This window comes from Ambystoma mexicanum, chromosome 3p (genome assembly GCF_040938575.1).
Source record: "Ambystoma mexicanum isolate Mex_15411 chromosome 3p, UKY_AmexF1_1, whole genome shotgun sequence".
Classification (NCBI taxonomy): domain Eukaryota; kingdom Metazoa; phylum Chordata; class Amphibia; order Caudata; family Ambystomatidae; genus Ambystoma; species Ambystoma mexicanum.
Genome location: NC_090925.1, coordinates 172,757,058 through 172,782,036, shown reverse-complemented (window position 1 = coordinate 172,782,036; position 24,979 = coordinate 172,757,058). Strand labels below are relative to the sequence as shown.

Here is a 24,979-nt window from a genome sequence, read left to right as displayed (position 1 = left end):
AACAACGCAGAGGGCGTCAGGTTATGAGATAATCTTATCTAGAGCTGAACTATCAATTGTTAGATGCAGCACGGTCAACCCTGCAAGGTTTATAGCAGAAGCAATTAAGGAAGGAGACTATGCACACGATTGTACAAAGACTACTGAAATGTATTCATGTACTAGAAGGGTTGAAGAGAACGCACTAGACGGAGGTGAGCTCTTGTTCATTGATGGGTCATCAACAATTGACCAAAGTGACGGGATCAGGAGAACTGGGGCAGCAGTGGTAAAAATGACGGAGGTACCGGTGTGTGTGGCGATGAAATGCGTACAATTACCACAGCATTACTCTGCTCAAGCAGCGGAATTAGTTGCACTGATCTTGGCGTTGAAGGAAAGCTTTGACAAACGAGTGACCATATATTCCGACAGTGCATATGTCACGTCTACTGTCCACTCAGGGTTGTCCAAATGGAGGAGAAGAGGGTTTAGGAGAGCTGACGGCACTCCAGTGCAACATGCCCTCTTATTGGCTGAACTAATTGAAGTAATAAATGACCCCCAAGAATTAGCCTTGGTCAAATGCACCGCACACACTAATGGAGAAGACCATATTTCAAAAGGGAATGCAGCAGCAGACGCACACGCGAAGTATGCTGCATATTTTGGTGAGATATGGAACCCCCCAGAGTCAGAGAGAGGGAGAGGGAGGGGAATAGCTAAGGAGATGTTAATAAGAGAAGGGTACACCCATCTCCCAGCCACACAGATAATGGAACTACAAGCGGCTGCACCAATGGCAGAAAAAGAAATATGGGTAAAAAGAGGATGTACAATGTCGCCAACTGACGCACTATGGCGCCAGGGTAGCACTGGAAAGATGGTAATGCCACTGGCACTATTGAACACCGCCCTGAGCCAACTACACCACCCAGCCCACACAGGCAAGGAAGTCATTGCAGCACGAATTAGGGAAGATTGGTTCTGCCCCGAGTTAAATTCCCATGTGTCAAATTTTATCAGCAATTGTCTCACATGTCAGCAGTTCACGGCCGGTCACACGCTGAAGGTGATAAAAGGTACTATACCCCGGCCAGAGGGACCCTTCCGACACATCCATATTGACTATGTTGATATGATCAACGTATGTCAAGGAAATAGGTATATGATTGTAATTGTATGCCCATTCTCGAGGTGGATTGAGGCAGGGCCCTGCTCACACCCAGATGCATTCCGAGCAGCTAAATTCCTAGTGAGGGAGGTCTTCCCCAGGTGGGGGGTGTGTGAAATACTGCGGTCAGACAATGGCCCGCATTTCGCCAATGAAATGTTCCAGCATATCACATCCTTACTGAACATCAAGCATAAATTTGCATGTGCATATCACCCGCAGGCCAACGGTATATGCGAACGCCTGAATGGCATATTAAAGGAGGCAATTGCAAAAATACAGCAAACAACAAAGAAGAGTTGGCTGTATTGCCTTCCGCTAGCCCTATTTGAGCTTAGGAATAGACCAGGCTCCGACCATCACCTCACCCCTCACGAGGTGGTGACCGGACGTCAAATGCGCCTTCCTCTGACGCCAACATCAAGAGCATTCACCGACCATGAGAGTACTGCAACTGTCCTTGGTGATGAAATGTACCAATATGTGTCTTCTTTGATTACTAGTGTAGTGTTTGTGTCTCAACAGCTCGAGCGCACGCGGGGCGGGTCTAAGAGTGATCAACAAGAAGACGCGGATGAAGAATTGGAAAAGGGAAAACTGTGCAAAATTGCTAAAGGTGACCACGTACTACTCCGCAATTTCAACAGAAAGTGGAACAGCCCACGCTTCACTGGCCCCCACCTGGTAGAGGAAGTATCAACGAGAGCAGTAAAGCTACAGGACAAACGTGCCTGGAATCACCTACACGACGTAAAGATCTGCAAACTCCAGACCCGCCCTAGCGTCACCGTCAGGGCCTTTGAAAGAACAGCAACAGCGTCGCCAACGGAGGAAGGGACTTCTACCGCAGCTAACGGCCAAAGTGTCCCCATACCCTGCCACCCCCCTGATTCCCCAGAGACAACTACTGAAATAGAAAGGGGTAATTACCATACCGCCCACCCCATGGTCACATGATCAAAGAGTAAAGAAACCTCTACCAGTTGAGCCCCAAACCCTCTGCCCATCGACCCCCTACCCACTGCAGTAATAACCCAACTGAAGGACATTGTTTTGCACATACACATGTAAACCCTTGAATGTTTTTTTTTTCTTTTTTCTCTCGCACATGCAGGTACGGTGTATTATTGTACTGCTAAGAAAACAGATAACTAACAAAGTTCACTGCCCAGGAGGAGTAGATGATACCCTCAGACAATAACTACCCTGAAGAATTATCGCACCAGTTTGTCTATTACATAAAAAGGCCAAAGTACCTGAAAAAGAGGAGGGTACGTGTCTACTACACAGCACTTCTCTTGGCCATAGAACAATCAATGCCCCACCTCCGCCCATACTTGCCTGTGCTAAGAGATAGATCACTTAGATTGGCGTGGGAACAGCTCTTCGCCTGGGCACTGAACGACTACTTGATAGGGAGAGCTTGAAAACAATAACTAACACTAATAACAAGCATATTGAGAATTTTCAGGCGGGCAACTTTAACGTCACAAGAATTAGCTGCCGGACTGCAGCAAGGTAAGAGCAAAATGCCGGTGAGACTAGCCTCTGTAATAAAGATGATAGGGATTTTGATGATCACCGGGTTCGTGGCTGCCTCTGTATGGCGGAACAGTTATGCTATCAATATTTTTGCTGTATCCAAACCTAATATACCCCCACCCCCAGCTGCAACAGGTGTTACGTCAGGTGGTACTAGCAAAATTCCACACAAGGAAAATAGAGTTAAACGCAGCACATACTCAGACAATAAAGATATTGACAACTACATACAAAATTCAGCACACGTCTCAAACAACATGTGGTACCAACAAATGACTCAAATAGGTAAACAAACAACAGAAGACAGCTGCTACGTCTGCTCATTGATCCCATACGCCATGAGTGCTTCGCGAACTTTCGTTGCCACGGATGAAAAAACAGCACGGTGTATAATATACCTGGCACTGTTCCAAACGAAAGGGAGATTTCAAGGGAACACGGTGCACCTGGTATGGAAAACACGAGACACATACCCGTACGAAAATAACTTCCTTAAGAGTTATTTGAGTTACCACAAGGCCAGTTTACATGCTGAAGCATTCAGATACATAACAAGTGGCCCTGAAAAAGGAGAAACAAAGAAAGTTACACTACAGGACCTACCATGTGATTGGTACGCCACTGAAGTTCCTGATAAACAAGGATGTTGGGAAAGACCACTGATAATAACAACAGGGAAGGTGTACCTGGGTGACAAATGGGACACAGGAGTGGTTGGCAGCAACATGGTAATGAGAGAGGATACTACAACTATTGCTGAACACAACAACAGATGACGACTTGGGTCAAGTACGTACCCATGCTAACGTGGATAGAGAAGGATGAAGACCCAATAACAATACTGCTGATGACTGCACCTAAGGTATGCTACCAACATAAAGGAGAAGTGGACGTAGGATACAACACCAACTGTGCAAGCGTGACAGAGCTACCTGAGGGGGGAGCAGGAACAGCAGTAGTAATGTACCATTACTGGGCCTGTGGAGACAAGGCATACCACACACTGCCCCCTCTGTGGAATGGTGTATGCACAATGGTACACGTTAATGTACCATCACTAGTGGTGCCCCAGAAACATGTGAATGTGGCGAACTTCCCCAAAATGGATGAAGGAAACAAGAGGAAGAAGAGATCTGCACAGCTTCAGAAGGGGCCAGAAAACCAAAACAACGGCAACAACACTGTCCTGAATAGAAAGAAAAGACAAGGAGAACCCCTGACAGGAAATTACCTATGGGGAAGGTCGGAAACAGCACTCACTTCAATTCCGCCAGAACACAGACTATTCAGCAGAGCAGCAATGTTCTTCTCCTCAATAATACATCCGGGACTACAGGCTTACGCAAACGCAAAATGGCTCCAGATAACTAGATGGGAACTAATGATGACAATTAACTCTACAGTAAATGGATTCAACGCAATAAAAGAGGAATTGCGAGCAGTGAGGATGGTAGCACTACAGAACAGATATGTACTGGACCTCCTCACAGCAATGGAAGGAGGAGTTTGCGCAAAGATAGGACAATCATGCTGCACATTCATTCCTGCTAACGATGCTGACAATGGTACACTGACAGAAGCAGTATCACAATTGGCCCAGATGCACTCCAAAATGATGGATGAAAGTAAAGGTGTGAAAAAGGACGAGAGCTGGTTTTCGACGCTATGGTCATGGATGCCATCTTGGCTGTCAGATGGACTGAAGATTATAGTTGGATGCATTATTTTGGCTGGAGCTGCACTTATCATAATAAGATTTTGGAAGGCCCGGAAGGCACGCACCACAGACGAGATGATCGAAATGGTCGGTATGCACCCCTTGATGTCAGCAGATGATGGCCAACACACAGGCACAATAATAAAAGAGAGAGAGAGGTTGCGCAACCAGGTCATCACCAACCACCTGGACCCACCATCTGTGAAGCTCGAAAACCCAAGAAACCCAAGGAGCTACATAGGGAAATGGGTATACTGCACACCTGGAGGAACCTGTGTGTATATGTACTGGTCATTTGAAGACCATGTTAACCACTATGGCCATTTGGGAGGAGTAACTAAAATATGGAGAGTGAGAGGAGATAAGGAAAAGGATATGTTTGTGGTCGACAAGTCGACCAGAGGGTGGACTGAAGTGGGAAAAGTGAACAAAAGGCTCCCACCAATCCCCTCTCAACCCTGGCCTAGAGGATCACGGCCCAGACACCCGCCACGAGAGGAGTTTGCCCATCTACCAGACGACCAAATACCCTGGTACAGGAACATACGGATGTGCCCACCCGCCTGCCCACCAGCCTGCCCTGCACATGCCGACACCTGCGGCATGGAAGGACTCGACTGAACCATCCAGCACCAAATCAACACATCGTTAGAGATGCCATGACGACCTAGCCAACGGTCAGCACACCCGTGCAAACATACACACCAGACACTCGCACACCAATCCACATGTCGTCAGTGCTATGACGTAGGCGACGGACAAACCCACGGACGTGCATCTTTATTATTTTCCACATAGGCTTTCCAAAATGCAGAAACGCAAGACGCACAATGAACTCATCTAAAAAGGCTTGCTCACGCTTCTCCTAAGCCCATGTATCATAATGAGAAATATAACGAAGACACGATACTCGGGATAGAGCAATATGATACCATAACCTAAAGCGCTCTGTATCAAACGGTTCCACCTATGCACCAGGCCCAAGTAGGCCACAAGCAAAAGCTTCCATGAACATTGAATGAGCAAGAGTTTGGTTGCTGACCATGCAGAATGAGCCCAGCAAAAGCAGACAGTCAAGGGCACAACGTTGCAAACTCTCATACCGCAAGCCGACGCCAAGGTCACACCTGCAAGATAAGCCAGGCACACAGTGAGAAATGCAATATTAATTGTGCAGAATTCTGCCTCAACCACGGTCCCACCTCACGTGACCAAGCCGAACCTGATAGGGTGCCAAGCCCAGGAGGAAGAAGGCGCCTGGATCCCCCGTCTCAAGACACAGGCAGATACAATTAAGCGACTCAATGGACATCTGCAGCGGTGGGAGTAGTCGGCCTTCCTGCTTATGAATAAATCCTCACATTGTCTGCACATACCCATAGTGAAACATTGTTACAAATGACAGGTGCACCGCGAGCTGGGAAAAGCGATGGTCCCAGACTGGGGGGCTCGCGGGTGGACCAATCAGAACACGGGACCCTTATCACTGACACCATTAACATTGACCAATCCTCAGGGGTCTTCATGTAACAATTTTTATGTATCAAACTGAAGGGACAACCCAAGTATACCACCTGACTGACCCTTAACCACTAACAACGTTCTCTATACGTATGCTATACTAACCCTACCACTCGGGGAACCAATCCAGAGTGGCGATAGGTTTTTTTGCTAACTTTCTCAGGTGACGCAAGTAGCGCGTCATACTAAAGTAAAAAGGGCCTGCGAGCCCCACGATGTTGAGAGAGTGTCAGGACGGACGGGTACGATCCTTGACCCATCCCTGCCGTTTTGTTTAATAAACAGCAGAATCACCTTGCTTCTTGCGCGTGTCTCATACTCTATCTCTTTTGGGATATACGGGAGGAGTTGGGGCCTCCCTGCCCGGAGGTCCGCGGACGGCCCAGCCGACCCAGGGAGAATTTCCCCCCGACACTACACTTAGATAGAACTGTGAATGCTTGCATGTTAAATGTCACATAACCCACTAAGCAATATAAACTCTAACTCTATGCATACTTAAAAAACTAACACAACCATCTCTCGCACAACCATCTGCACACACTTCACACTGCAAGAACACATAAGCCCCACAAAGAGCACACGCGGACTGACACCCATCCAATACTCGCACCAAAGCTCAGCACCCAGTGTCTACCGAGTTGAAGCTGCCAACAGTACACCACTCCTCTATCCTACGCCCTCTTCACCTTACTAACCCATCCCACCTTCTCATTTACAGATCCCCCAGAGCGCCTGGGGACCAATTCCGTTGGTGACGGTACGCTATATAAGTACTGTTATCATAACATAACTTAACATGTACATCTTACTGCGAGTAAATTATGGTTTTTTTTCTGTGTCTGCTCATTGTGGGCTTTTGATCACCCTCCTGAGGCCTAGTCCTGACCGCCACCAATGCTACCGTGATTGTTCTGGCTTGTCCAGAAGTTTCCCTGTTCCAGGAAACTAGGCTGGCCTTCTGAACCGCTGCCCACCAGGTCAGAGTTCAGAAATCCATCTTAACAATAGCCAGTGGATGGCATCATGTGGGAATCTGGGATCCACATCCGTGAAGCCTCATCGCTGAAGCAATCTTATTTTCTTGCCATGGTTCCACCTTCTGGCCACTTCAATGTTTCCTGTCCAGCCGAGGAGAGAATGCAACAGTGTAAAGTGCTTTCCTCTAGCACATTAGCTGCCCTTGTGATCCTGGTCAGTTTCCTGTAAAACTCAGAGACATGGGACAGTGTGAGGTGCTTAAGTTTAGCACACTCACCTCCCTTGTACTTGCAGCAAAACTGTGTGTGCTGGTGCACGGTCTGGTGGTCGAGGCCCCCTTCCCAATTGAGAGGCAAGTAGGTCAGCGGGGCTGGGTGGGAGGAATACCCCTTCAAGTGCCACATAACAAAAGAATGTCTGTATATCACAGGCTCTCCTTCCAGTGTGATTTGCAGTGGTGTCGGAAGGGGCTATCCGTGTTAGAGGGGTCTGCATGGTACGCTCGTCACCAGTGTTTGAAAGATAATCCACATAGAGATGGAAAAGAGTATATCAGATGTATTCCAAAAAGTCAGGCGGGTGAAAGCCACTGCAGAGACCTCATCAGGCAACCTGCTCCACCCAAGACCTTCCTCAACTGTCTTCTCCAGGACCCCCCTGACGGCCCGAGCATTCCAGGAGACATCATAGTAGAGTGGAAAGGTTCAGTGGTGCAGGCACCATCACAATGAAAAAGAGTTATACTTATAAACTCTACATACAACACTGCATAATACTCCTGCTGACAGATCTTCTTCACATGCGTCTCTTCAGTGTTGATTACTCTCGACTGAGCTTAAAGGTGTTTCACTACATTATACCAAAGTTTACGCTGAGACGACCCGTTGAGGTAAAGTCTTCTGGAGCTCTTTCCAACTCCCATGTGTGGCTTTCCCCAGGAACTTTCACTCAAGCCCTCCCTCGGCCTGACTATGCAAAGTTTAGGGTTCTACGGTTCTCACATCGCAATAATGTGCCCCTTGATTCTGTGGAATTCACTCTATGGCACAGAGACTCTCTAAATAAAGCATTTACACTTCTGCACATTAAATTGTTGCTTCGTCCAAGAGGAGTCATGTATGAAATGGCAACATGATTGTAACACCTAATGTCAACACAATTCCTAATTTACCACAATCACTGTTCCATTGTGTCTGTCTCCCACTCAATAAACACGTTTCTATTCATCGTAGCAAAATGGACAACTTTCCTCATTAACAACAATATACGGGCGCCCTCCTCAGCCAGTCAGAAATGTTGGTTGGTAATATAATCTATGAAAGTAGACTATTCCAGCAGCAAACCCATCCATAGACGCATTCTGATCACAGGTAGAAATTGAGATAAGCCAAGTGTCCACTAACTGCAGTCACACTGTACTAATCATAAAAAAGTGAACATGGTTTTAATCTCTCCAACACAAAACATTGCACAATTCCCCATTAGAGGTACATTTGCGTCCCCATATTTGCACATGAACAGTTCATCAAACTCTTTTAAATAATTCACATCTGAAGACCCATGCAAACACGAAGACTGGATGCCAAGTTTCACAAATGCATTCATAAGTTATCATGCAGCTCCTAAACTTGCAGTACCCAAAGACCTCACCTACGGGATGGCTCAGAATGTTACATGTGAGGCAATCACATGTGTGCCTTGATGAATTGTAGGCAGTGTCTAATAGCTTATCTGTGGACATGCATGTTTCGCTGCTTATGGGCCATCATCAGGACCATGGAACATTGTGTGGAACTAACAGATCTTGAGATTGTGAATTGCAAAAGCAAAAAACACTACCTAAGTGGGAGAAGACAGGTTGAACTGTGGTGTTGGTAACATTCATATGCTACATTACCCCTGAATGTGTCGGGTTGTGTTATAAAAAAGTATTTATATGCTGCAGCTATGGGACTAATCAAAGTCCTTTTCCAATAAAAAAGCATGGCATTGTCTGTGCATTAATATTTTCTTCAATGTGTGATTTTAGAGGGTGCCTTGTGGAGTGACTAGAAACAATATGTTCTGGCAACTCCTTGACGATGCCATCGCCATTATGCCTACCACGAGAGCTGCCATTGTGCCAGCTACACTGGCTCTGTTCATCATGAACAGAGCCAGTGTAGCTGGCAAATACTAAAATGCCCCATAAACATTTCCAAGCTGGTTCTTCAACAGAGGAAAGGGAAAGTGAGTGAAATGACAAAGGGCTGTGTTTAGAAAATTGGAAGCAGCATGAGTGATGAAGGAACGAACTCTAAAAGCAAAGAAAAGCACAGCAGCTTCCCAAGAAAAATCTCAAACGAGATCCCTTCTGCATATCAACATAAAATGCAGGTATTCACAAGAAAGCCATTCATTGAGGAAAATTCAAACTAAGGATAAGTGTGGGCAATGAGAGGCAGAGGGGCAAGAGATACCTATATCAAAAATAACCACTCAGAACTAAAACTGTCCAAACTCACAGAACTTAAAACCTAAATGGACACACCACGTGTTGGAAGACGCAGCTGAAGAGCTGTCAGAATTACTACTCGATTGTCCACAGGAGGTCTGAGAATCTGGTGAGGGATCTCAGCAGGTAGGGATACAGAAGGCAGGCACTGAGTAGGCTATTAAGCATTATCTCTCTAGCATAAATACATGCAGGACATCTGCTTTAAATTTCAGCTTCTTTCATGGCAGCTTTAGAGTCATATACCTTTTGGCAGAGTAACCTATGTGTATCAGGCAAGGCTTGAAGTATTTGCATGGTGTCTATATCAGAAGGCTCATGTACACTGATGCCAGGAAAGGCTTGTGGCTAGAATCATTTAAACAGATAAACTGTATGCACTATGTCTCTTAGTAGACAACATTAGATTACTCAAATTCTGTGACTGAAAGCAACATTTTCAAGTTGTTTGGAGTTGAATTGTCAACGCAAACAGGATACTGTCCAAAATTTTGGTTCACTCTTTCCATCTGGCCACTATTCTCAGCATTAAAGCCGGGCACAAGAGTTATTTCATCGCCCAACATATTACAACCACCTTCCAAAATATGTAAATGAACCCAGAGCCCACATTAGGCATATACTAACGTGGGAGAATGGGCCAGAGGTAAACACCTTAGAGAAACATCCAAGCAATCTCGGAGGGTGCTAGGAATGTTGACCATCAATTGAAAATGTCCCATTTTGCAGAGCTTCTGAAGTTATCATGATTAAAGAACGCCCATCCAATCTGGGTACATCTACAATGAAATCAGTGATAATTGTATGCCAGGACACAAAAGCCACATATATTGGCCATAAAACGGCTTTTGAAGAGGAGACTTTCCTTGAGCACAAAGTGAGCAGGTGGATTCATAAGGTGCAACATCAGCACAAACAGTATTGACCAAGCTCCAGGGTAGCAAATTGTGAATGCTAGCATCAGTGAACGTGCAGGTTTAGCATTAGGCAGCATTGCAGGAGGTGTTGTATAGAAGTGGTTATAGCCCCTCTCAAACTAAATGTAGTGAAAATAGACCCCCTCCACCTCAAACCAAATGATGATAAACTATTGAGTTGATCACTGACTTAAAATGTTATAGTGTCACTCGCAGTCGCGGTCATCACCTCGACTGGCGATTTCTTCCGCGTTGGAGTTTGAGAGGACGTAGAGGAGGATTACTTTAGTCCTTTTTCTGTGTTTCGCTCCGCAGCTCCGAACGCGGGACGCAACGCTGCCGGGAGTATTTAAATCCCCGCCTCCCGGCAGGTCGTTGCGTTGCAACCCTCCTCTGTTGTTTACTTTTCGACTCTGGGTCCTTCGCTCTTCCTCTACACCTCGCTTTGGAATTTCTCAGGGGATTTTCCCCTTGGATACTTTACTCCGGGGTTCCGGCTTTTCAGAACACCGTACTTGTTTCCCTTTTTTCTTCGCCGCCGTCCCTGGGCGGCACTAGCTGTGCTTTTTTCTCCGTCTCTCTCTCTCTCTCTCTCTCTCTCTCTCTCTCTCTCTCTCTCTCTCTCTCTCTCTCTCTCTCTCTCTCTCTCTCTCTCTCTCACTTTTTCTCCTGTTCCCTCACCTTGCTCTTTTTGGTCCAGTCAGCGTGAGGGTTCCTTCCGTGCTCCTTTGCAGTGCTTTCCTGGAACATTATCGACCTCCACTGCAGCCTCCTCAGCCGCTGCCTTCTCCGCCTGCGCTTCAGGCCTACTGCTATTGTTGGACTTGGACATTTATTGCCCCCGTCAGTTGTTGGAGATCCTTCGCTTCCTTCTTTTCATCTGGGAACAACTGGCCTTCACCGACATGTCTTGGCACCTCTTATCAGGGTTTTTTCCCCTTTGCGGGTTTTTCCCTGCATTTTCTGGCTTGGTCCCGGAAATGAGGTCACTGTGCCGCTGTTCTCACCCAGCGGCCACAGTGGCTTCTCCCCTTGACAAGCCCACGCATCAGAAAAAAGAGAGAGACTACCTGGCACGTCGAGGACTGCAAGGAACCATTGACTTGGAAAGCTCAGGTGAGGAGAACGTGGGTACAGGGGAAACTCAGCCAAGGGTACTTGTCAAGTCACAGATTGCAACGCCAAAGAGTATCACGATGTCAGCTGAGGAACAGGTCCAAGAGCTGTGGAAGGCTTTTCAAGCTATGTCCCAGGAACTACAAGGGGTCAAGACTGAAAACGCTTTGCTTAAACAAATGGTTACGGCTAGGGAACCGACTCCCTCGGAATTGCCACCCATGGCGCTGTCTTCTGGGAAGTTTGATGGCTCCCCCAAGAAGGTGAAGGAGTTTCTTGAAGCAAGCCTGGTACATTTCACATTCAGACCTCGTACCTTTGCTACGGATCAGGCCCGGGTGGGTTTCCTAATATCCAACATGACTGGAAACGCTCTGTCCTGGGCTACCCCATTGGTGACTAGTGGAAACGCCATTTTGCAAGACTATTCGGGGTTTCAGAATCTTCTCAAACAGGCCTTTGAACAACCAGAACTCTCCTTCACAGCCTGCGAAGATCTGTTGGATGTCCGGCAAGGCTCGCTTGACGTTTTATCATATATTTCCTCTTTCAAGACATTAGCAGCCGGAGCAGGATGGCCCGAGACAGCACAGTATGCCATTTTCAGAAGAGGGCTGAAGGAGGAAATTAAAGACGAGCTGGCCAGATCTCCTCGTTCCCCTACTTTCTCAGATCTACTTTCTGCTGCACTTCATATAGAGTATCGCCTTCAAGAGAGAAGAGTTGAACGTCGGAAGCAAAGGATTTCTGGCCATATCACAGACCCCTCTGTACCCGTTCTCCCTAGTCGCTCTACTAACATCGTTACTGAAGAACCCATGCAGATCGGTGCCACCAGGGCGCCCTTGTCCGCAGCGGAAAGACGTCGCAGAAGAGAGAAAGGACTGTGTGCCTACTGCGGATCAGATCAACATTTTCTCAGAGACTGTACAGAGCTGTCCAATAAGAGGTCGGGAAACGACTACCCTCGGCGTCAGTAGGGACAAGCGACCGAGGGTCTTTGAGCAATCTTCATCGTCCCTATGTCTCTCTGTCAGTGACCTCTTCTGAAACCAAGGAGAACTCCAGGCTGATGGTCATTCCAGTACAGCTCAACCTCGGAAAACATCAGGTGGAGACACTGGCCCTATTAGACTGTGGCGCGGCAGGAAACTTCGTTGACACCCTGTGGGCAGACAAGGTGGGTCTCCGTAGGATTCCCCGGGCAGAAGGTCAGAAGGTGGAAGGTGTGGACGGTTCACCTTTGTCCTCAGGTCCCATCACCCATACCACCGAAGATCTCTCCTTGACGATTAACCAACATAAGGAAGTCCTGAGTTTTGATATTATCAGGGCCGCCCATTTTCCCATCATATTGGGCATTACTTGGCTCCGTCGACACAATCAAATAAGTTTCAGTTCCCCGTATTGCGCAACCAACTGTTTTTTACTGGAAGGTCGAGCTGATCTGCAGCCAGTCAAGGTGTTTTCCAACAACCACGTTGGTATCCATGCTTTACCCAATTTCTGCTCTGGCTTCTCTGAGGTATTTCAGGAGTGCCTCCATGCCAGACTTCCACCCCATCGGCCAGAGGACTGCACTATCGACCTGGAGCCCAATGCCTTGGTTCCGTTTGGACAGATGTTCGCTCTCACCCAAACCGAGAGACAAGTCCTACGGAGATACTTGGATACCAACATGGAAAATGGTCTCATTCAACCTTCAAAGTCTCCAGCAGGAGCCCCTTTGTTTTTCATTAAAAAGAGAGATTCCACCGATCTTAGACCCTGCATTGACTACAGGGGCCTAAATACAGTGACAGTCCGTGACCGGTATCCTATGCCACTTATTACGGACATTATTGAGGCGGTGCAAGGTGCTCGAGTATATACCAAACTGGATCTTCGCAACGCATACCATCTGTTGCGGATTGCCAAGGGTGACGAATGGAAAACTGCGTTTCGTACTCCCCTGGGCCTATTTGAGTATAAGGTTATGCCGTTCGGTTTGGTGAACGCCCCAGCGGTGTTTCAGAGGTTTATGGACCGGATGTTCTCTGACATGCTTTCTATCTCGGTTATCATCTATTTAGATGATATCTTGGTTTTTTCCCCTAACATGAGAGAACACATCACACAAGTACGACGAGTTTTGGAGCGTCTTAAGGTGAACAATCTACTGGTCAAAGAGGAGAAATGCAGATTCGCTGTACCATCGGTACATTATCTGGGATATGTTCTATCAGAAGGAGGGATAGCCATGGATCCTGACAAGGTACACGTTATTCTTGACTGGCCAGCCCCGACCTCCGTCCGGGAGATCCACAGGTTCCTGGGTCTTTCGAATTACTACAGGAGATTCATTCCTAACTTTTCGGAGGTGGTATACCCCATCACCCGCCTACTCAAGAAGACGGCCTATCCTTTTTCCTGGTCTACTGAGGCGGAAAAGAGTTTCTGTTATCTAAAAACCCTCTTCTGCTCTGCCCCGATTCTGCAGCATCCCAACCAAACTCTTCCATTTATTTTGGAGTCAGACGCCTCTGCCATAGCTGTCGGAGCAGTGTTGCTTCAGTCCTTTAACCAGGTAGAGCATCCTGTCGCCTATCTCTCCAAGACTCTTTCTCCCAGCCAACTCAACTACTCGGTTCTGGAGAAAGAATTGTTAGCAATGAAACTGGCTTGTGAGGAATGGAGGCACCTTCTCATGGGTGCCCGCCATCGGTTCCTCATTTGCACCGATCACAAGAACCTAAAGGCTTTACAGGACATGGAATGTTCAAACTCCAGACAAGCCAGATGGGCCTACCTGTTTTCGCAGTACGACTTCCAGATCACGTACATCCCTGGGTCTCTCAACCGTCTGGCTGACGCTTTGTCTCGCAAGGATTCCCACTTGGAAACGGTAGCTGTCAAGTCTGAGCCAATGTTCCACAGAAATCGGATCCTAGCCATGGTGAGTTCTTTTCTTCAGGAAGTCAAGGCTGCTGTTGCGCAAGAGGCTCCTCATATCTCTTTTTCAGCTGATTCCCCTTTCCAAATCAAGGACGGTTGGGTCTTCTACAAGAAGAGGTGGTATATCCCTGAAGGGTCGTTGCGCCGGAAGATCCTTAAATGGTGTCACGACTCTCGTCTAAGCGGTCACAGAAGCGGAAACGGTACGATGGAACTTATCTCGAGGTCATTCCTTTGGCCCAACATCAGGAGAGACGTGTTCAACTACGTAAAGACCTGCCCAACTTGTGCCAGAATCAAATATGCCTCGGGGAAGCCCCTAGGACTTCTCACCCAAGTGGAGATACCGACTCACCCATGGGGACTCATCTCCACGGACTTCATAGTGGAGCTTCCTGAGTCTGAGTCATGCACATGTATCATGGTTACGGTGGACTCTCTAAGCAAGTTAGCCCATTTTTCTCCTCTTCCTGGACTTCCCTCTGCCACCAAGATGGCAGAGACATTTGCCCGAGATATCTTCAAGCTTCATGGCCTCCCCGACAAGATAATATACGATCGAGGAAGCCAGTACATTTCCAAATTCTGGACAGCTTTGTGTTCTCGTTTGGGAGTGGAAAGGGCCCTTTCCTCTGGGTTTCACCCACAGACGAACGGTCAAACGGAGCGACTCAACGCCACCTTAAAGCAGTACTTGCGATGCTTTATATCCCAGCGTCAAGATAATTGGGTTTCTCTACTCCCTACTGCAGAATTCGTCTACAATAACTCCAGGCACACTGCCACAGGCCTATCCCCTTTTTTTTGTACCTACGGTGTTCACCCGCGTTATCTAATGCCCGAGGTGCCCAGGTTCTCTAACTCTCCGACTGCAGAAGAGGTGCTAAGAAATGTCAAGGAGGCCAGGGACAGTGCATTGCTAAGCTTGAAGGATTGTAGACAGCGGAATAAGACTGAAGCCGACAAACACCGCAAGGAAGCACCTTCATGGAAACCCGGGGACAAGGTGTGGTTGTCTACCAGATTCCTTCCCAGATGGACGAGACCTTCTAAACTGTCTCCGCGGTTCTTGGGACCTTTCCCCATCCTCTCCAAGGTCAATCCTGTTGCCTACCGTCTAATACTCTCTCCATCTCTCAGACGCATACACCCTGTCTTTCACACCTCTCTTCTTAAGCCCTACTACTCTGATCCACATCGCCGGCCTCTCAACCGGAATCTTCCTGTCACTGCTGCCAACCAGGAGGAATACGAAGTTTCTGCCATCCGCGATTCTAGATTTCTTCGTGGCCGGTTGGAATACCTCCTGTCATGGAAGGGCTACCCGGTATCGGAGGATTCCTGGGAGCCTGCTTCTCAAGTCCATGCCCCTCAGCTGTTGGCTAGGTTCCATCGCTTGCACCCGGGTAAGCCCGGGTGGTTGCACTCTAGGGGGGGGCATACTGTCACTCGCAGTCGCGGTCATCACCACGACTGGCGATTTCTTCCGCGTTGGAGTTTGAGAGGACGTAGAGGAGGATTACTTTAGTCCTTTTTCTGTGTTTCGCTCCGCAGCTCCGAACGCGGGACGCGACGCTGCCGGGAGTATTTAAATCACCGCCTCCCGGCAGGTCGTTGCGTTGCAACCCTCCTCTGTTGTTTACTTTTCGACTCTGGGTCCTTCGCTCTTCCTCTACACCTCGCTTTGGAATTTCTCAGGGGATTTTCCCCTTGGATACTTTACTCCGGGGTTCTGGCTTTTCAGAACACCGTACTTGTTTCCCTTTTTTCTTCGCCGCCGTCCCTGGGCGGCACTAGCTGTGCTTTTTTCTCCGGCTCTCTCTCTCTCTCTCTCTCTCTCTCTCTCTCTCTCTCTCTCTCTCTCTCTCTCTCTCTCTCTCTCTCTATCTCTCTCTCTCTTTCTCTCTCTCTCTCTCTCTCACTTTTTCTCCTGTTCCCTCACCTTGCTCTTTTTGGTCCAGTCAGCGTGAGGGTTCCTTCCGTGCTCCTCTGCAGTGCTTTCCTGGAACATTATCGACCTCCACTGCAGCCTCCTCAGCCGCTGCCTTCTCCGCCTGCGCTTCAGGCCTACTGCTATTGTTGGACTTGGACATTTATTGCCCCCGTCAGTTGTTGGAGATCCTTCGCTTCCTTCTTTTCATCTGGGAACAACTGGCTTTCACCGACAAGTCTTGGCACCTCTTATCAGGGTTTTTTCCCCTTTGCAGGTTTTTCCCTGCATTTTCTGGCTTGGTCCCGGAAAGGAGGTCACTGTGCCGCTGTTCTCACCCAGCGGCCACAGTGGCTTCTCCCCGTGACAAGCCCACGCATCAGAAAAAAGAGAGAGACTACCTGGCACGTCGAGGACTGCAAGGAACCATTGACTTGGAAAGCTCAGGTGAGGAGAACGTGGGTACAGGGGAAACTCAGCCAAGGGTACTTGTCAAGTCACATATAGACATTAGAAATGTAGTGCTTTGCAGAGAAGTGCTTTAAAGGACGATCTATTTTACGAAGTCAGAATGTTTTGAATGATAGATGGTTTGTTAAGTAGTATATTTTAAGTATATTTTATTAAAAAACTAGACTCGATACGGACCAGGTATCAAAATATGACCAGAAATAGGGTGATCCACCTTTTGGTGAAAGGTCAGGCATGGTCAGGCGATTCCTAAGATGGTTGATTGCTGTAAGTCATGATGACACCATTGGAGATCTTTTTTTTATAAAAGTTCATCCAGGGGACAATCAATGGTGGGGAGAATGAGAGAGTAAAAACGGTCTATACTAGGTCTGAGTGGCAGATAGTCTGACGAATCACAAGCAGGAAGAGAAGTTGTACATTTACCATGCCATTATAGACAACACATCATAGGCAGGAAAAGGGCTGTACTTTTGATCAGGCCATCACCTCACCTCCCTAGAGTGTATATAAGGGAGGGTGAGCTGAGTGATCTGAGCAGAGTCCCAGAGATTTTGTTGATGCTGTATCCTGTGTATCCTGTGTCTTGCCTGCTGGAAGAAATAGACTTGCTGACTTTGAAAAATTCTGCCTCAGTCTGCTGATGTGCTCCAGAGTGTTTTCTTGACCCCATAGATACCAATGCCCAGGAGAGAGGGTGATGGGACCCTCCTCTACATTGTAGTGTGGAGACATGAAGGGCTAGATAAAAGAGCGAATATACCAAGAGCCTTATTACAAGTTTGGAGTGCTGGAAAGGCAGTAAATTGTGGTAATTCAATTACGGCCACTTAACCACCTATTTCCCACACTGCCAAATTTAAAGTTTGGGGGAAAAAGTAGATGAAGTAACTCCAGAACTTGCTGAAGGTCGCTTCTCCATCTTATCTTCTTTGGGCAGAATTACCGCTGATGGTAAATACTCCAAGGGCCTCATTACGACCCTGGCGTTAACCATGGTGCTATTAGTGCCATGGTTGACGCCAGTATTTTACCAACTCCGCCATGGTGAATGGCGGAATTACCGCCCCATTCCAAGGTTGGCGGGGTGGTAATTCCCCATTCACCATTGGCCCTTCCCCATTCCCATTTTTGCCCCCATAGGGCTCAATGGGAATGGGGAAGGCGGTAATTACGGTACCGCAAATTTCGGTACCGTAATTACCTCGAAAGTCCCTTTGCTGGTTCCTTCCTTACGGGCTGGTAAAACCAGCCGTTAAGGTCGGGACCCGCAAAGGGACCTCGTAATTAGGCGGTAAGGGTTTAACGGCGCGACACCTTTTACGGCGCCGTTAACCCCTTACCGCCTGGGTCGTAATGAGGCTCCAAATCTCCAATGAAGTACTATGGACTCCAGGAATGGGTATCAACACATTACCTTCCCAAAAACAATTCTACCAGTGTATGTGATGGCAAAAGCATGAAAACATTGTGAGTAGCTAGGCATATGAGACTGATATTTGACATATGGTTTGAGTACTTCCGCGTAGGATGGACATACCGCACACCACAGAAAGAAAATGTCTCTGTACACAAACCAAACCTATTTGGCTTTGGAGTCCTATATCAAAATGTCACTTTGTATTTTGAAGTAAAAATCTTTAAACCCTCCGTGCTCTCCTACCCTATTTGCATCTGTACAACAATTGCTAGAAGAAAGAAGAGTGCCTCCCCACGCACCATAATCTTCTAGGATTTGAACCCCCAAGCTACCCTTTCTAGGAACGGTCCCCTTTTTTCATGGATAGAGTGGATCAGGCCTTTAATTCAGGTTCCGCATTCTCTATTAGGATGTATGTCCCTGGTGAGTGGGGAACCTAGCTGTCAAAAGGTCCCACCGCATGCGTGACACCTTCTGCCACTAATGGCCTTTTAGCCAATGGTATGGCCTTTTAGCCAATGGTATTGCAAGAGTTGAAGAACCCACTTGCTGTTGGAAACTTAAAAATACACATCAGAGAAAGCAAAATGATATTGCTGTACAGCCAGGAATGACTGAGAGCATTACACATGACTCCAAAATGTAGAACTGGCACAATACCATAGGCAGTGCAAGACCCAATGCCTCCTGAGTATCCCATTGTAAGGCTATGGGACACTTCCTGAGCCAGAGAGCTCGATAAGCAGCAACAATGGACCAATAGTTAGGCAACAGGGGGCCAAAATACAATTTTGTTTTGAGAGGCATGTACTTTGTGCCGGCCATGGTGGTGACTCTGCTTGCCATTGGCAGTGATGCTAGTTCAATTCAACATTGGCGATGGTGGAGGCGCTGTTAAGCAATGGCCATGGTTGTGGTTTTGTGTAGTACTGGCTGTGGTGGTGACTCTGCTTGGCGTTGGCAGTGATGGTGGCTCTTTCCACATAGAGCCACCATCATGGTGACAGCTCTTTTCAACCCATGACCATTGTTGTGACTCTGCTCAATGCTGGCTATGGTGGTGACTCTGCTTGGCGTTGGCAGTGATGGTGGCTTTATTCAGCATTGGCCATGGCAGCTGCTCTGTTTTCACAGGCCATGTTGGTGACACTGCTTGGCGTTGGCACTAATGGTGGCTCTATTTAACATGGGCTATGGTACCAGCTCTGTTCAGCGCTGGCCTTGGCTGTGACTCTGATTAGCGCTGTCTATGATGGTGACTCTGCTTGGTGATGGCAGTGATGGTGACTCTGCTTGGGGTTGGCAATTGTGGTGGCTCTATTCAGTATTGGCCATGGTGGCAACTCTGTTTTCTCTGACAATGGTGGTGACTCTGCTTGGCATTGGCAATGATGGTGGCTCTATTCAACATTGGCTATAGTGACAGCTATTTTCAGTGCTGGCCATGGTTGTGACTCTGTTCAGTGCTGGCTATCGTGGTGACTCTGCTTGGCATTGGCAGTGATGGTGGCTCTATTCAGCATTAGCCGCGGCAGCCGATCTGTTGTGGGTCTGTTTAGTGCTGGCTATGGTGGTGACTCCACTTAGCGTTGGCAGTGATGGTGGCTCTACTCAACATTGGCTATGTTGGCAGCTCTGTCCAGCGTTACCCATGATTGTGGCTGTTGTTCAGTGCTGGCAACGGTTGTGGTTCTGTTGTTTAGTGCTGGATATGGTGGTGACTCTGTGGTTCCATGTCATTTCATCACGGGATGTTTTTTCGCTGGGTTTTTTACCATGATTCTTTTTACAAAAAAAAACAGCACATTTTTTTAAATTCTTTTTTTGGGGGGGGTCCCCCACCAATCCACCATTTTCTTTAATTTGTATTTATTCCCAAACACCCACACCCCATATATATAATTTACTAAATCCCCCCTAAAAAATTCGATGGGTTTTTTTGGAAAAAAACTTGCAGTGAAAAACCTTGTGAAAAACCTTCCCGCGATGAAAGAACTTTGTACTGACTCTGCTTGACATTGGCAGTGATGGTGGCTCTACTCAACATTGGCTATGGTGGCAGTTCTGTTCCGCTCTGGCCATGGTTGTTGCTCTGTTCAGTGCTGGCTATGGTGCTGGCTCAGTTTAGCTTTGGCAGTGATGATGACTCTGCTTGACGTTGGCAGTGATAGTGGCTCTGCTTGACGTTGGCAGTGATGGTGGCTCTACTCAGCATTGGCTATGTTGGCAGCTCTGTCCAGCGTTACCCATGATTGTGGCTGTTGTTCAGTGCTGGCAACGGTTGTGGTTCTGTTTAGTGCTGGATATGGTGGTGACTCTGTGGTTCCATGTCATTTCATCACGGGATGTTTTTTCGCTGGGTTTTTTACCATGATTCTTTTTACAAAAAAAACCAGCACATTTTTTTTAATTCTTTTTTTTGGGGGGGGTCCCCCACCAATCCACCATTTTCTTTAATTTGTATTTATTCCCAAACACCCACACCCAATATATATAATTTACTAAATCCCCCCTAAAAAATTCGATGGGTTTTTTTGGAAAAAAACTTGCGGTGAAAAACCTTGTGAAAAACCTTCCCGCGATGAAAGGACTTTGTACTGACTCTGCTTGACATTGGCAGTGATGGTGGCTCTTCTCAACATTGGCTATGGTGGCAGTTCTGTTCCGCTCTGGCCATGGTTGTTGCTCTGTTCAGTGCTGGCTATGGTGCTGGCTCAGTTTAGCTTTGGCAGTGATGGTGACTCTGCTTGACGTTGGCAGTGATAGTGGCTCTGCTTGACGTTGGCAGTGATGGTGGCTCTACTCAGCATTGGCTATGATGGCAGCTCTGTTCAGCGTTACTCATGGTCGTAACTCTGCTCAGCGCTGGCCATGGTGGTGGAACTGTCTATGCAGGCTACATTGGTAGCTCTCTTCAGTACTAGCCATGCAGTGCGTGTAAACTGGGGCCGTTTTGAGGAGGTGAAGCCCAGAAGTGTGGTTATTCGGTCACGTTGCCAATATTCAGGTCTAGAGCTCCTGGCAACACACATGCGCCCCCCACTCTCTCCCTCCCCCGCTTTCCTCTCTGTCATTGGATGTGATTATGAGGTACTTGCCTGTCCATGAGGTACTTGCCTGTCCCCTCCTCCATGAGAGAGGCCGAGGCCTCCAAGTAGGGCTTGTAGTCATAGGAAGAGAGGGGGAAGTCCCTGGTCTGCACCTCGATGCCCAGGCAGCCACTCTTGTCCGTCTGCAGGGAGAGTAAACACAGAAGAGAGATCAGCACCCTGTAGGCCTTCTGTCCAACCCCATGCACTTTTAAAGAAAGAAGTAGGCATTCCCAAGGGTGCTCAAATGTAAAGGCGAATGACTGGCACGCGGACTGGCATTGCTGTAATAGTGTCCTGATGGAGAACTACAACTTTACATTGAAGCCAATCTACAAGGATGAATTATTTCTATTCCCACAGCAGAAAAATTAGAATTGTGCTTGTATTGCCCCAAATTAGCAGTGTTCCTCATACCAGCCTGGGGAGGAGGAAAAGACGATTTGGCCGTGAAGGGATGCACATTCTAGGACCTGCAAATTACACCCACATGTCTGCACTGGGCGCACAACCCACAGAGCTAGCTGGTATCCTTTGGTTCATTCTGGCTTTTTGCATTTGGATAACTGCACTTTTTGGCTTCCTTATATCTGACTGACCACTCCCAGCATCTCAGCTCCTTCACAGAAGCTCAGCTTAGAGTTACCCTTAAGTATCTGGGCACGATTCCCCAGGTCCTAATGGCATGCACCCACGCCCTCATCACCCCGTTCATGCACCAGTGCAACTATGCAGCCATGCGCCATGACCTCTGACCTTCCCATGGAACTCCGAGCAGATGGTAACAGGCTGTGTTTCCTGCCAATAGTAGTATTCGGCTGGCTGGCACAGTTTGCCATGGACAATGCCTGAGACGGGTCTGCCATAGGTGTGCCTGTCGTGGAAAGAAACAATAGATCAGGATGAAAGCCAAGCGTGGTTTTGAGGCGGTCTTCTGTAATGATGCCACTGCTGTGTGGTGCCCAGATTTCCAGCCTCCAGACCCCTTTGTTCAGTTGTAGGCTCAACATTGTTACTAGTCCCTCAGTCCCATAGCCTCAGTTCTGAGCCAGGCTGGGTGCCCCCTCCTACTGCCACCCTGGAGATCTTTAATCCAAGCCATGCTTTGGTGGGCCCTAGGATTCTGCCACTGTCTCTACCTGCGCCCACTTATCCCAGAGGGAAAAATGGCAGCAAAGCCCACCCGCTCCAAAGGCTGCAGGACAGATAGACCTGTTGACAGAAGTCAAACAAGCATTGCCAATGCCAACAGTTTGGGCATTTGTGTAGGCATGGGGAAGGCACTTGCCAGGCACGGCCATAGTGGTGTTAACTGCCTATTTATGGTAACAGGTGCAAAATAGTGCAAGTACCTGGCCATCTAATAGCAGTGCCTGGTAAATGCATAATGCTTATACACAAGCCAAAACTGCTTACGTTTCCAATGGTTGTTTTTAACAGGACTTCAGTGAAGGACAGGCAGAGTGCTCATAAATCGAGTGGCTGAAGGTGGATCTGGACAGACATTGTTATTAAAACATTAGCGGGTTTCTAACTCCAATTAAGTCATTAACTCTCAGAAGACTGCTTTGAAAAAACCTTGGCAGGCACTTAGAGTGGAAATTTTGATGGTAAAGCTTGATTAAATCTAGCTCAAAGAGTTTCTATGAGGAGGTGTTTTGGCATCGAGGGGCAGGCACTGTCTGGGAATGGCCATAGAGATTAGCATGGCAATGGGAAGTCAATGGGTGGGCACATAACCAAACAACACCTACAGGCTGTGTGTCTAATATGCCATTTCTCCCTCTCTGTACTCTTATGCAATAGCTTTGGCTTATTGGTGTGTACTCTAGCACCTTGTGCTAGATGGAATTACCAATAAAGATCTCAGATCAAATACCGGGACAGAATCCAAGAATATTGGAAAGTACTACTTTATTCTCAATTTATTAAAGCAGGCTACACAGACAAACATCGGACTGATTTTTCCACACACACACACAAACTTGATTACACAGAGGACTTTCACCCCGATATGCGTCATTTATGATGTCATCCCATGAGCAAACTATAAAACCTACTGGTGGGAGGGATTGGTTAGGAGCACATGTCTACTTATAGAAAATATACAGTTTGTATTTCATTGGTGGTCTCTTATCTGTAAGACACACCTCAAACTACCTCTAAATACATATAACACCGGTTATAGCGGACAAAATGACAGTGGATTGGTGTATGCAACATTGTATAGCAGGTTGACCCATAGACCCACTGATTGGTTGGCATCCCACCGAAACTTGGACTTTTGGCTCACTAGCAGCACATAAGGAAATCGAAACACAGGAGTTTGAGTCACGTCAGATTACTCCCCACTTTCCCAGTTAGTCCATCATCTCTCATCAGTTTGACCATAAGCCAAAGTTTCCCTTCTGTAGTTGACCTTGCCATTGCTCTCTGTTCTAGGACATCCGAGGGAGTATGAGTACATAATTTATCTTCAATCGCAGATAATGAATAACCCTTGTTTTCGTCTTCTGTATCACGTGTGAGGAGACCGCAAATGCATCCATTTGATTCAATTTAGCTGGGTGTTATTGCTCCTTTCGCCTCTAGAGAATTGCTCACTCCATCTTGTATGAGTCTTATTCACTGTTAATTGTCCAATACTTAGCTCTTGCACATGTTTTCATCTTCGTTAATCTAAGAGAAATATGTCTCACGCTCATGACATTATCCATCACCTCCCTTTGTGAGTTGCAATTATTTATTGAAAGAGAATCCTTGATCCTAGGCCAACATAGACGCCTCTTCATTTGTGTGCAAAGCTGTTTTCTAGCATCTCCTGACTCTTCAGCCCTGTTCTGTTTCTGAGGTAGTTAGAATGGAATTTCGCACAATCCGCATCCATTTTCCAATCATGGCCATACTAGCCACATTATGTATTCCTCTATAGCAATCTTCTATCTGTCTCATCTACCTTGCATTGCTGCATGTTTACACTTATTGATCCACAAGTTACTTTATCTTTTTTTTGCATACATGATTACTTTATCATTTCATCCTTGTTTCTCTTACAGCTTCAGTTACATCGTCATTCTTAAGTATTTTCATATAGTTTCAAAAAGGATAGGTTACTAAATGTTGAGACCACGGACTAGAGGCCTTGCATACTTTTTATAACCAATGGTTGAAGTGGTGTCTTCAAAACTGGGCGTGGACTGTAGGGAGGCTAGCAGTGGGGCTAGGTCTTCAATGGAGGCGTCTTTGAATGCAAGGGTGTGTTAGGGGCCACAATCAAGGGGTCTACAGGAGCTGATGGGGACATGGATACCAACTGTTTGGCTATCACTTGCTGAATATCCTTAATTATTCTGGCGAACAGGCGGATCAGCGGATGCACCGCACCTTTGTGAGGTCAGAAGTTCATCCATATTACACGATGGAGCAAGAAACCCTTGAATAATTCCATGTTCCCTTTTACGTCTATCCATAGCATTGATTAGCTTAGTCTGCAAACAGTGTTATTAGACTACAAAAAGGATTTTTATTGTATCAACCTTGGGAGGATTCCATATGATCTGGTCTGAAGTGGGAGAATGGTAAAATACCCTACCCCAGTCTCATCAAGACCATGTCCTAAGGGATCATGACATAAGAACCCCCCGCGAGAGGAGTTCGACCAAACCTCTTCTTTACCAGATGACAACGTATCCTG

At 47.2% G+C, this 24,979-nt stretch overlaps 1 protein-coding gene across 4 annotated transcripts in view; it reads right to left on the bottom strand.

Moving 5' to 3' along the window:
• Positions 1-24,979, bottom strand: part of LOC138580215 (alpha-2-macroglobulin-like protein 1) — a 1,347,911-nt gene that overhangs the window by 735,503 nt on the left and 587,429 nt on the right. For all 4 annotated transcript variants that reach the window (XM_069650572.1, XM_069650575.1, XM_069650574.1 and 1 more), the window contains 2 exons: positions 22,042-22,159; positions 21,314-21,428 (listed from right to left, as the gene is read on the bottom strand). In XM_069650572.1, coding sequence (XP_069506673.1) covers positions 21,314-21,428; positions 22,042-22,159 — 233 coding nt within the window. The remainder of the gene's footprint in view (positions 1-21,313; positions 21,429-22,041; positions 22,160-24,979) is intronic.